This window comes from Thermobia domestica, chromosome 8, assembly GCF_964235325.1.
Source record: "Thermobia domestica chromosome 8, izTheDome1.hap1.1, whole genome shotgun sequence".
In the NCBI taxonomy this organism is placed as follows: Eukaryota; Metazoa; Arthropoda; class Insecta; order Zygentoma; family Lepismatidae; genus Thermobia; species Thermobia domestica.
In genome coordinates this window covers 273,514,804-273,528,176 of record NC_137461.1, presented here as the reverse complement: position 1 = coordinate 273,528,176, position 13,373 = coordinate 273,514,804, and the positions used below count along the sequence as shown (strand labels likewise).

The window sequence follows — 13,373 nt, the reverse complement described above, 5'->3', positions numbered from 1 at the left end:
ATTCCGGGCGTCGGTCTATATGGGGCAGCTTGAGACTAACGTATCATCACAAGAAAGTACCAATATTACATAGTACCGATACTACAGAATTACCTAAAATGTTTAAATTACTACTTAGAATACACAGAAACTAGAAATGATGAAAATAAATTTTCGTCATAGGAGATGTTTCTGTTGAGGTATAGGTGGCACTTAATCTGTTAAGCTACAGAAATTTGTATTGAAATCAATTCATCTATTCGGAAGTTGTTGGGGAAACAAACCCATATCTAAGAAAAATCAAGTTTTGTAGTTAATTATGCAAAAATCATTCAACAGAACTAATTAAAATCTAACACTAATTGTTCTCTAGTGGTGTGTAAACTGCACTATAAATCTATATGATAATATTAGAAGAATTTTGATAAGACTACAAACATGAAAATGAAATAAAAATAAAATAAAACAGGCACATACACATATACACATGCAAAAATTAGAATACCTGGCACATCCTTCCAATTCTTTGGTAATTTGATCTTTTTTAAGAAACATGGGAAAGGATCCCTTCCTTCATTGCGGACATGAACTTCCTTAATGGATATTGTATCATCAACCAAAAAGTAATTCAATTTGTAATTCCGGCGTTCTCCGAATTCCGAGTCATCATCCCATACACAGTCAAAGCTATTGGAAAAAAGAACAAGCTCACTTTTGTTAAGTAGAACAGCGGAATATTTAAAAGTCAAATTAATAGAGCTAAAATTACCATTGCATTTACTTCAAACCTGTATCGTAAACTAACTGTATACATATAGCTTTTTATAAATATTATTTACTAATATTTATATAGTCGTGCTCAGTATGTGAAGTCAACAGGAAGGAATGAGAGGCAAAATTATAGTTCTTCTTCTTCTTCTTCTTCTTCTTATTATTATTATTATTATTATTATTATTATTATTATTATTATTATTATTATTATTATTATTATTATTATTTATTGTAATATATGTTCCCTTTGCAGTTTTGTTAGAAGTAGACCATATGTTACATCTGCAATGGGCATAATTATTATTCATTAGAAATAATCTGATAGAAGATAAAAACAAGTTTTTTCGCCCAGCACAATTACGCACCTTGTCCAACAAACGTGAATTTTGGTGCTCCTCTCTCCACTATCTGTCCACACGTACGGAAGTATAAATTGTATCTAAATATATTTATAATATAATACACCTTTGTCTGTAAGTAATGGTAATTTCTAGTAGTTAACAATCGCCGCTCTGCTATGTTCGCTGCCTGCCTACCCGTCTGCTTTCATTTGAAAATTTATAGTGACGATGCTGAACACGAACGTGCTTTGCTGTTTATTATTAACGCTGCCTGCCTACCCGTCTGCCTTCATTTGAAAATTTATACTGACGATGCTGAACAGGAACGTGCTTTGCTGTTTATTATTAACGCTGCCTGCCTACCCGTCTGCCTTCATTTGAAAATTTATACTGACGATGTTGAACAGGAACGTGCTTTGCTGTTTATTATTAACGCTGTCTGCCTACCCTCTGCCTTAATTTGAAAATTTATACTGACGATGCTGAACAGGAACGTGCTTTGCTGTTTATTATTAACGCTGCCTGCCTACCCGTCTGCCTTCATTTGAAAATTTATACTGACGATGCTGAACAGGAACGTGCTTTGCTGTTTATTATTACCCAAAATCTTGCTGCACAATACATGTTAAAATCGTGCTTAATTAAAGTTCTTATTGTTTACCTTTTTTCTAGTTTGCCCACCAATTAACTTGCGGTTATACAAATATTAATGCTCGAATATAAACATGGGTACCTCGTCTTAGCTCTTTGTGTTCAGTACCATCACTACCTATTTTATAATAACTGAACTGAAAGAATATAGTTAAGTGGCAATTAAGTTGTCACAATATATAACTGTAGAAATACACAGTTAAATGTCTTCGCGAATTCTGTCGAGCAATTGGAAACTTAAAATATATAAAATGATAATTATGCCTGTTGTTCTGTATGGTTGCGAAACATGGTCGCTTACTCGGAAGGAAGAATGTAAACCTAAAGTATTTGAGAACAAGATCCTGAGACGAATATTCGGACCCAAGAGAAACTTCGTAACGAGGAACTGCATAATTTATATCGTTTACCAAACATTATTACGGTCATCAAATCTCGAAAGCTCCAGTGGGCAGGTCATGTAGACAGAATGGAAGACAGTAAGAACAAGAAAGTAGGAACGTTTTCAAAGTTTTAACTGGAAATCCAATCGGAAAACGTCCATTAGGAAAACCTAGGCGCAGATGGGAGGACAATATTAAGATGGATCTCGTAGAAATAGGAATACAAAGTAGAAACTGGATCCAGTTGGTTAAGAACAGAAGTCAACGGAGAGCTTCTGTAAACGCGGCATTGAACGAGGCTCCGGGTTCCATAGGCCATAGTGTTAGTTAGTTAGAAATATACAATCATTAATGCTGAAATCTAAATATGGTTACAGTTCTTGTACCTTGCAGTAGAGCACATGTAGTGTAACTTTCTACTAATTCGATAAAAATTATAATTTCATGACAATGGGAAAGAACAGGACAGTTTTTTGCAAAACTTATTTTCGAAAGTTAAAGACGGTTCCTTTACAGCAGTCCGTGTAGTACAACATTTTTTTTTTTATCGATGTAGAACAATAAAGTTTATGTTATAGATATAGAACAATAAAAGTTCGTATTATCGATGTAGAAGAATAAAAGTTTGTTTGTGTTATTGATGTAGAACAATAAAAGTTCGTATTATCGATGTAGAAGAATAAAAGTTTGTTTGTGTTATTGATGTAGAACAATAAAAGTTTGTATTATCGATGTAGAAGAATAAAAGTTTGTTTGTGTTATTGATGTAGAACAATAAAAGTTTGTATTATCGATGTAGAAGAATAAAAGTTTGTTTGTGTTATTGATGTAGAACAATAAAAGTTCGTATTATCGATGTAGAAGAATAAAAGTTTGTTTGTGTTATTGATGTAGAACAATAAAAGTTCGTATTATCGATGTAGAAGAATAAAAGTTTGTTTGTGTTATTGATGTAGAACAATAAAAGTTTGTATTATCGATGTAGAAGAATAAAAGTTTGTTTGTGTTATTGATGTAGAACAATAAAAGTTTGTGTTATTGATGTAGATCAATAAAAGTTTGTGTTATCGATATAGAACAATAAAGGTTTGTGTTATCGATGTAGAACAATGAAAATTTGTTGTTGATCTAGAACAATAAAGGTTTGTGTTATCGATATAGAACAATAAAAGTTAGTGTTAATGAATCTGCATTGTACTTTAGCTGAGACCAGTAACATATGCATAAAAGGAACCAGTGATACAATGTATACACAGAAAAGAACGAACGTTAATAAAATGATCTTTCATTGTAATGTCCCACGATTAGGCTATGTCCCTTAGGCTAAAGAAGACGGATGATTAAGGCAAGTGAATGATAATGGAAGAATCGGTGGAATGAGAGTGTGGGAAAAAACCGGAGTACCCGAAAAAACGTACGGACACAATGTTGTCCACCATAAACTTATTAGACCAGGAATCGAATCAGGGACCCCACGCACCAGAGATAAGCGTTCTACCACTGAGCCATCGTGCCTCCATGAATGTAAATAAAAAAGTTATAAGTAAATACAAAAACAAAAAATGAAAACTTCGTAACCGAAAAAAGCAAGCAAAAATTGGAGCCTGTCTAGTATAATACTCAATAACTTACAGACACAACAATATATTATCAAACATTAAAAAAATTAAAAAAAAAAAAAAAAAAAAAGCGAAATCATACTTCAGAATGAGACCATCAAACTCGAGGAACATCCTTTGCTTGTCTCTGAGAACTTTAGTGGTTGCGCAACTTTTTGGCTGTTCCTTTAGTTTGCGGTTAAGAATGTAAGGATCATGGGGCATTTCTTCCGGATCATTCAGCTCTATGCCTTGACTTGCCAAATATTCCTGCAAGAAAGATTAGTTTACATTGATACCAGATCTCTTACTCTTATTCTCTATGTCAATTCTGTGTAGGTTGAATACATAACAGAAGGCAATAAAATCACAACATATTATACGCTATATTACATTATCAATCTAGAAAATTATTCATGCGAACACTCTTTTTCATTGAGAATACGTATATATGTAACTGCTACCAAGAAGACCACGGCTTAAGGAATCTTTTCACACCGAAAAGTTTCAAACTACCAATGAAAGAGACAAATCTTTGTATATTTAAAGCTTCTATAGTAGTTACAAAGTATTCATTGTGGTAATGATTTTTCTATTTACGGTTTTCAGCATGTTGCAAACTATTCCCTAAGGTAATATCTTTTACTATTTAGTTTTCTTTCTTTCCTTCTTTTTTCCCAACATATTAGCTGTAAGCATGATATTATCGGTAAAATTTTTCCCAATATAATTGAAACTATAATCAGTGATTGGAACATGAACTTATTTAGTTTGGGAAACTACAATTAGTGATTGAAACAGGAACTTATTTAGTTTAGGAATATAATTAAAACTACAATTAGTGATTGGAACAGGAACTTATTTAATTTAGGAATATAATTGAAACTATAATCAGTGATTGGACCAGGAACTTACTTAATTTTTTTAGCATGTTATCTGTAAGCATAATTTTATCGGTAAAATTTTCCCAATATAATTGAAGCTATAATAAGTGATTCGAACCAGAGATTATTTTTTTCTCTTGTAAGCATACAGTAATTTTAACGGTAATTTTTCCCAATATAATTAGAGCTATAACAAGTGATTATAGCAGGGACTGAATATATTTGAAGCTGCGAGTTGAATTTTGTTTTCAGGATGTTATAAGTAAGCATAAACATACCTAAAATATTTCGTCATTATGTAGTTGGACCACAATAACTCGAACCTTGGTAAATCGACTTTTTCACATTTCCTTGAACTCTTCATAATACTCAATGTTAAAATAACCTCTGAAAGTCGAATGTTTAAAAATTACAACCTCGATACATCGTATTTTAAGGCTTTCATAATGATATTTAAAAATCTCGGTAACTAGAACTTCCGTATCTGTGAACCTCTACAAGTTAAAGTTTACCTCTATAAGACGAATTTCTCTTCATGTGACCTCGATAACTCGAAGCTATAGCTCTATGCTTTTACATAATTATCGTTGTTGTTAGTCCGGTAAATTGTTGCTAAATTATATAGTCACCTTAATGAGGAAAACGAAACCTTGGTATCTCGAATTTTTGTTGCGTTCATCTTAATTAACTCGAACCTTGATTACACGAAAAACTCGATAACTCGAATTTTTATATATTCTCTTCAGCTTCGGGTTATCGAGGTCCTGCCGTATGACGGAAGGCATCAGGTATGATTAAAACATCAGTGTGTGTATTTATATTTAAACAAACAAAGTGTTGACGAAGGTGAGAGTTCCGATTGAACATTTGGGCATCCATAAATATTGACTTATTCCTGAGCTTGACTTAATAGTTATATACATAAGTATATTTGGACTAATGATAAATTAAAATACTGATTCACCACACACACACACAAAAGTACATATGAAAAATCACAGAAATTATAGCGAATTAGAATAATATATACGGTATACCGGTATATTCAAAACTAGATCAGAGGTATGGAATGGAAAACAAAGTTTGGCATTAGATATTGGAGAACGCCCAATACATTTCGAAGAATCAATAACGCCTGTTGCATCTGTTACCCTAAGAAATAAAGGCTTCACTGTTTCTGCCTCCTTTGCGAAAGAGGGTATGGGTCTAGTCGCACCGGATCTATCATCAGTGATCCTTCATTTAGAGCAGTATGAAACTTTGTTTCAGCTCTATAAGCAAGCAAATATAAGTTTATTTAATCTAAGTATAAGTAAAGAGACGCGTATATGGTTTTAGTGTACAAGTTTGATGAGCTTAAGAAATTCAAATTAGAACAAAGAACAAGAAATGTGGGATAGAAAATTTTTGTAATCAAGTATTCGCTATAGTCTAAAACCAGCTCACGAAACGGCAAAACAATACTTAAATTGGTGAATACACGTAGATTAGAAATATTGATGTAAAGGAATGTACCTAATAACAAAACAAACTAATCCTTTCTAAAGAACACTAGGGATTTAGGACTTAGATTTCTGAGCTTTTGGCATCTATGGCCATTTAGCTTTGTCACATATGAAGAATGATGTCCCTCAGCGAGCACGCTATCTGGGGAAAGGGAAGAAAGAAAGCAACCTGGGACCTATAAGGTACCATCCCGGAATTTTCCTAGTGTGAATGAGGAAAATCCAGGAAAACCTTATTCGGGATGGCTGGCCTGAAAAAAGCTTTTTACACTTTTTCGACCGAATGCCCCCACCAGGAATCGAATCCGGGACCGCTCGCACTGAAGGCGAGAGTGTTAACGACTACACTACACGGGGCCACCACGGTAGTACTAGTTGTTTTAAATTGCATAGAACTTTACATATATTCGAACATATACCTTCGTATGCAATAAATGTACTTTATATGATTATTCTTTTTTCTTCAAAACGCACAGAAAAAAAGATTAAGATATACTTAAAAGCTCATTCAATTTTATTGTAATATTTATCTCTGACTCTCTTGAAATCACGTATACGAACACTTGTACATCATTAAAATCTGAATATTAAGTAATAATAATAATAATAATAATAATAATAATAAGGATGATGATGATGATCGGAATATATTGCTCTCAACAAGTTTGAAAATTAGCTTCCTTTCCTATTTTATAAATACACATTTTACTATCTACTCTACACTACGATGTAAGTAATTTTCCTTGGGAAAATCAGGAGAATTAGTTTAATAATAGGTGTAAGTTCTCATTTGACCACGTCATTCTTCATCAGTTCGGCAAGTTAGGGACCGGGGATTATAGAGTGCAATCGTCAGTTGGGTTAAGTGTAGTAGTGGTCACCAGGTGGCAGCAGAAGAGACCAACGTGTTTCTCTGGAAATCCAAGCAGAACTCTCTTTTATGTTGTGTTCTTTGAGCAGCCATGATTTGTCAAGGACCAGTATTAACTACTGAGTACGAGACTATATGGAAACAGTTAATGAAGGCGACCAGACTGAAAACTAGGGATGAAAGCAAAAGGAAGCTCTGGAATGACCTGCAGCAACCCGAACTGTCACTGGCCAGAATTGTGAATTTTTCTTTTTTGCTTTCTCCAACAAAGACTAGAACCCTTGGCTCTTTGTGATTTTCAGATTGTAAATAACACTTTTAGTATTGTTTTATAGAAATCATTCTTTCACACTGGTATTTGTTTCCCTTTGCCCTTACTGATCATAGTGATTGTGTGTGACACGTAACAGATTGTGCAAATGCCTCTCACTACTGGGGCAGGTGTTATCCTCATATTCACAAAAATACGACGGATACACGAAGTGGAACAAATCATTTTTCTTAAAACAAATAACAGTAGTAGTTTACTGATAGTAGGATGAGCTTATTTTTCTTCGATAGATTTTCTCAAAAATAACCAACGTGATTTTGTTTGAAATATCTGCTGAAATCTTTAGAATTTTCACTTGTCTATTGAGCTACATCAAGCCGACCTTCTTGCAGTACAAAATAGTTTGATCTGCTGAAATCCCCTGATTCCTCCTTGTCTATTGAGCTATATCAAGCTGACTTCTCTCAGTGCACAATATTTTGCTCTGCTGAAATCTCCAGAATTTCACCTTAGTTATTGAGCTACATCTAGCCGGCTTTCTCCAGTGCACAATCTTCTGATCTGCTGAAATCCTCAGAATACACCCTTGTCTATTAAGCTACACCAAGATGACTTTCCCTCATTGCATAATATTGTGGTCTGCTGAAGTCCCCAGAACACACTTTTATCTATTGAGCTATATCAAGCTAGCTTTCCTCCAGTATACAATCTTCTGGTGGATCGTGACAATAAAACTTTGTTGTTAAGAATCGTTAGAGAGGTTTCTTCTTCTTCTTCTTCTTCTTCTTCTTCTTCTTCTTCTTCTTATTATTATTATTATTATTATTATTATTATTATTATTATTATTATTATTATTATTATTATTATTATTATTATCTAGTTGTGAGTAACTCTTATTCCTCCAAGTTCCAATAAAGAAGTAAAATATTTACCTTAGTAAATCTGTCACAATCCACAATGTGAAAAACTCTCCCAAAGAATGCCACATCTATTCCGATATTGAGTTCTTTCCAATGCCAGAAATCTCCTTGGTCATTTCGTGGAATCTTGCAGCGACTTAACATTTTCCCTTGTGGAAAACCAGCATTCTGGGGAAAGAAAAAAAAAGATGGAATAAAATACAGAATTCAGCATAAATAAAATCATACAAATAAGTTGCAATTAATGTACTGTTATAATCGGATCGAAATTAGAAAGGAATTGACAGTTCAAAATCACGTGGAGATTTGGGTTGAAAAGGGGAGCTACGTCATGGGCAGGGGCGGCGGTTAGGGGAGGGGACAAGAGGAGCCAATTGCCCTCACTCACTTTTTTGAAGTGACCCCTTAATATATATAGTCTCATTTGAAAATGTACAGTTTTTGTATGTATTACTCGTTCATAGAAAAAAATGGTGCCATATAATATTTGTCGTTGTGTCAGTACGTATTGGTTATTTGTCTTTCCGTGGAGTTAAGAAAGCTACATTCAAAGCAACTAATATTGCAATATTATTTAACTCAGTTTTTAATTTTCTCTTTTCCTATATCTTTAGTTTCTGTTGTTCGCAGGGTTGTCCCCGATACTCGTTTTCCGAAGTTCAGCCAATCTATGGGATTTGTGGCCTAGGCGAAAAACTCCTTCTACATCCATCTGAAATTGAACACGGATCACTGGATTGGCAATCGGACACTTTACTGATTGATCTACAATTCAATCCATTATATTTTAGTTAGTAATTGTAAAATACTGCATTTTTAAAATGCATCTTCTACTTACTAGCAGCCAGCTGTAGCCTAATCTAGTTTCTCAATTCGTAAGAGTTGGGGTGGCTCAGTGGTAGAGCGTTCACCTCTGGTGCATGGGGTCCTTGGTTCGATCCCAGCTCGCGCCAAGTGAACTTTGTAGTGGACAAACACCGTGTGCGTGGCTTTCTTCGGGGTTCTCCCGTTTCCTCCCACTTTCTTCATTCCACCATTTCATTCATTTCTCATCATCACCGTCTGCTTTAGCCTGACCAGCATAATCGTCAGACGTAAAATTTGAAGATTTCATTTTCATTTTTTATTCGTAAGACACACATTTGGTAAATTTCCTTGACTACTTGTATGTTTTCCTGACCAAATGCCATTTCCCTGATTCTCGCTAACTTTCCCAGTCTGTAGAAATCCTGTTGTAACGATTTAACGAACATTAAATCATTAACACCATTTTAAGTTAATGACGAGAAGAAAGAGAGAAAAAAAAAGTTTTACCTCTACTCTTGGTTCCATAATTTTGATAGTGTCATCTTCAAGGTAGTAAAGTATGTTGACATGACGAACCCTATAGTTTTCATCTGGAGACTCTGGTACACTTTCCTTTGTAAAAGCCATGAAAGTTAACATTTTGTTTCCCATCGCCACATATTTTGGTATAATAATAGGAGGCGGTTTGGTTTTTACACGTCCGTAAGTCAATGTTGGATCAAATCTAAAACGCATAAAAGATGGTCAACATTTTACAATATATATATTAGATAAAATTTCAGCACATAACTCCTACACACAGCACACCATTCATTAACTTTAAACTTAGACTATAACTGCTAAAATAGTGGGATAGTTCACCATTTTGAAGTGAAATATTAAAGTAATTTAGAGAAATATTGATGTTAAATCTTATACAAGCAGATACGAGGTGTTTTCAAAAAGTATCGAACTTTTGGTCAGCAAAAATGCATTTGGAAATCTGAAAAACTAATCACCTTCAAAGTAGTCTCCTTGCTAATGCACACATTTCTCCCTGCGCTAGCGCCATTGTCGGAAACACTTCTGGAACGCAGTTTTTGGAATGGCGATTAACCGTGCCGTCGCATTCAGCATAATGTCTTCTCTTGACTGAAATCGGGTCCCCATTAGTGGCATTTTCAGCTTGGGAAATAACCAAAAGTCACACGGAGCCATGTCAGGTGAGTAAGAAGCCTATCGACACACAGGAATGTTGTGTTTGGCAATGAAAGCCTGAATCAAATTTCGCGGACACTCTCCTCATGCCCAAATTTTCGTTCAAAATTGAATGTACCAATCCGATTGAATGGTTTTTGCTTGGGTATCACCAAGCTTTTGTCAAAATTTGATGCAACATCGCTGCTCAAGTTTTTCTGTCATTTAAAAAAAAATGAAAGCCGACGATCGCTCACTACGCGTCTTCACTCGTTGGCCGACTGCCAGGGACTGACGCTTTCTGCGAGCGAGAAAAAAAAATTACGACTGCACATGAGTGTCCCCTCTACATTTACACTGAAGAAAGTGCCCCGTGCTTCATTGGTTTAGGCGGGGGGAAGGTAAGGTTTAATACTTTTTGAATATACCTCGTATATTCAATACAGCTTAACAGATAGAGTAGACCAAATTCTCTTTCAGTGCTCGTTACTATAATCAATATTCCTTCATCATTTCAGATCATCCACAATCATAAACTGATCGTGAGTATTATATTCACCGAGCTATAGTAGATCTCATTCAAATAAAGCAATAATCTTCCAAATGTGTTAAACAATATTAACTGGGGCAGAAAAATGTCTAGTGAATTTAGCATAGTAGTTACAATGTTTTGGTTCATTTTGTTTATAGGTTAGTCAAGAATGATGTAAATAATTCTTGGCTTAAAATAGAATATTTTCCATAAGTAGAAGCTTTGCTTTGTATATACTTAAATACAAAGAAACAATTTGCTGAGCAAAACAATATATTCACATAAAAAACTACATACGTGTTACAGTTACAGACAGATTTCTCAGATAGTGTCTGATGAAGCCAAAGTGTTAGTTGACGAAACTGTAACATGTATGTAGTTTTTTATGTGAATATATTGTTTTGCGCAGTAAATTGTTTATTTGTACTTAACATAGAAAGATTCAGTGCAAAAACAATCGAAAGTAATTTGACGTTTGCAACTGGAAAAAGTAAGTGTTAAGAACATAATGTGTGGATCCAAGTGAAGAGTGAATGAAAATTTGTATGAACCCTCCATAGCACGCGTGGTCAATTGTAACATCAAGGCACGCGCGTGGAGTCTCACTCCGCAATATTTATTTATCTTATTTTAATGTGTATTTTGTTTTGAAGCGATATTAAATTGTTTCATATTTTCTTTGCAATGTTTCTGACAATTCACCACGTATATTTGACAGCACAAACTACTTTAACATTTCTAAGAAAACTAAAATTTCTCTAGCCGCGGAGTATGATTCCGCGGCGCGTGCTACGGCGGGTTAAGATACAATCAGACTTAACTGTTGTAGAGTGAAAGAAAAAGTGAAAAGGAACACGGCAAAAATGTGTTTATTCGCAGATTATATCTGCACATGGAACAAGGATGGGGGAAAAGTACAGAGGTTACTAGACGAATGCGTCAAGAAAGTAAAGGAGTACGGAGTGAAAGAAGATAGATAAAGATAAGCCATTTTTTTGCCTATGATGCTCACAAAAAATAAGTATGTTCATAAAAACCAATACGAGGGGCAGTCAAAATGTTCGAGGAATTTTATTGTAGCTCTTTATTACCACAATATAAGTACTCACTTAATCGCCTTCAAAGTAGGCACCTTCGGAATACACACAATTCCTCCACCGTTCCTTCCATAGCTGGAAACACTGACTATAGTCTTTTATCTATATCTTCTGAAGTTCAGCCGTGGCGTTGTTTTTGATGTCTTCTACGATGACGAAACGAGTACAGGTGCTGTTTCTTTAAAGCATTATCACCGTAAACTGACTTTAAGGCTATCAGAGTATCTGAGGGTATCTGTAGCAGATTTCTCCAATTAGCACTAAAACTAGATGTTTTTTCACGTTGCTAGAACAGCAACAATGCACCAACTGATTACCACATACTCGTCCGTTTAGATACAGTACTTGTAAACTGACTGTCATGACCTGTTCACATTTGTCATCTATATATTAATAGCGGAGTCTGTGAACAAAAAACTTCAGATCCAAATTGAAAGTGACTATGTTTGTGACTCTTAATTTCTTGAACCGCCCGACCGATCTCGATCAAATTTTTGAAGTAGCAGCAGTTCTGGCCTGGGAGTGTTTTAGCTATTCACTTTGACTGTAGAACTTAGGGGAAGTGGAGGAGGGGGGAATTATAAAGAAATAAATAAAACTTAATAACTATTGAACCAAACAACCACTCTCGATCAAATTTTCAACATAGATGACGTTCGTGCCTGGGATGGATTTTACCATTTCACTTTGACGGAACAACGTATGAGATGGAGAGGAGGGGGAGAAATACAAAAATCAATAAATATAAAAATAAAAGTGACCATGTTCGTAAGTTAATAACTCTTGAATCACCCGATCGATCTCAATCAAATTTTCAACATAGATGAAGTTCGAACCTGGGAAGTTTTTTTATTATTTAATTTTGATGATGGAACTTCAGAGAGGAGAGGAGAGGAGAGTAAATATATGAAAATGAATAAAACTTAATAACCCTTGAACCACCCGATCGATCTTAATCAAACTTTCAACATAGATAAAGTTCGGACCTGGAGTGTTTTCGTCATTTTACTTTGATGGTACAATGTAGGGGAGGGGAAGGGGGGATATATGTAAAAAAATAAAAATAAAAGTGACTGTTTTTGTGAGTTCATCACGCTTAAACCACCGAACCGATCTTAATCAAATTACCAACATAGATGAGGTTCGGGTCTGGGGTGGTTTTTATCATATCCCTTTGACGGTAGAACTTAGGGTAGGAGAAGGGGAGGAGATATATACTGTATATATATATATATATATATATATATATATATAAAACTTATAACTCTTGAACCGCCCAATCGATCTCGATCAAATTTTCAACATGCATGACATTTGGGACTGGGATAATTTTTATCATCCCGTGCCCTAACATGGGGAGGAGAGAGGGATGTATTAAAATCACCGAAAATGGCCAATATCAAAGAGAGCTTTAGTAATAGTAAAAAGTGACTGACTAACGGAATATATTACTACTTTTTCTTAATTTAACCAAGCGAATCAGATTATTGATGCATAAAAAAAACTTAATATAACATAATAGAGAATCTCTATTGTGATTCCGAGAATTCATTGACATCAGAGTTGCAGCAATTGTTCTGAAAAG

General features: G+C 34.7%; 1 protein-coding gene across 1 annotated transcript in view; it reads right to left on the bottom strand.

Annotated features, from left to right (window-relative positions):
* The window catches only part of LOC145693638 (EF-hand domain-containing protein 1-like), a 64,647-nt gene that overhangs the window by 42,269 nt on the left and 9,005 nt on the right, over nt 1–13,373 (bottom strand). The window contains exons 3-6 of the mRNA XM_081769819.1: nt 9,491–9,707; nt 8,189–8,344; nt 3,828–3,994; nt 485–666 (exon numbers count right to left, since the gene is read on the bottom strand). Of these exons, the coding sequence (XP_081625945.1) occupies nt 485–666; nt 3,828–3,994; nt 8,189–8,344; nt 9,491–9,707 (722 nt within the window). The remainder of the gene's footprint in view (nt 1–484; nt 667–3,827; nt 3,995–8,188; nt 8,345–9,490; nt 9,708–13,373) is intronic.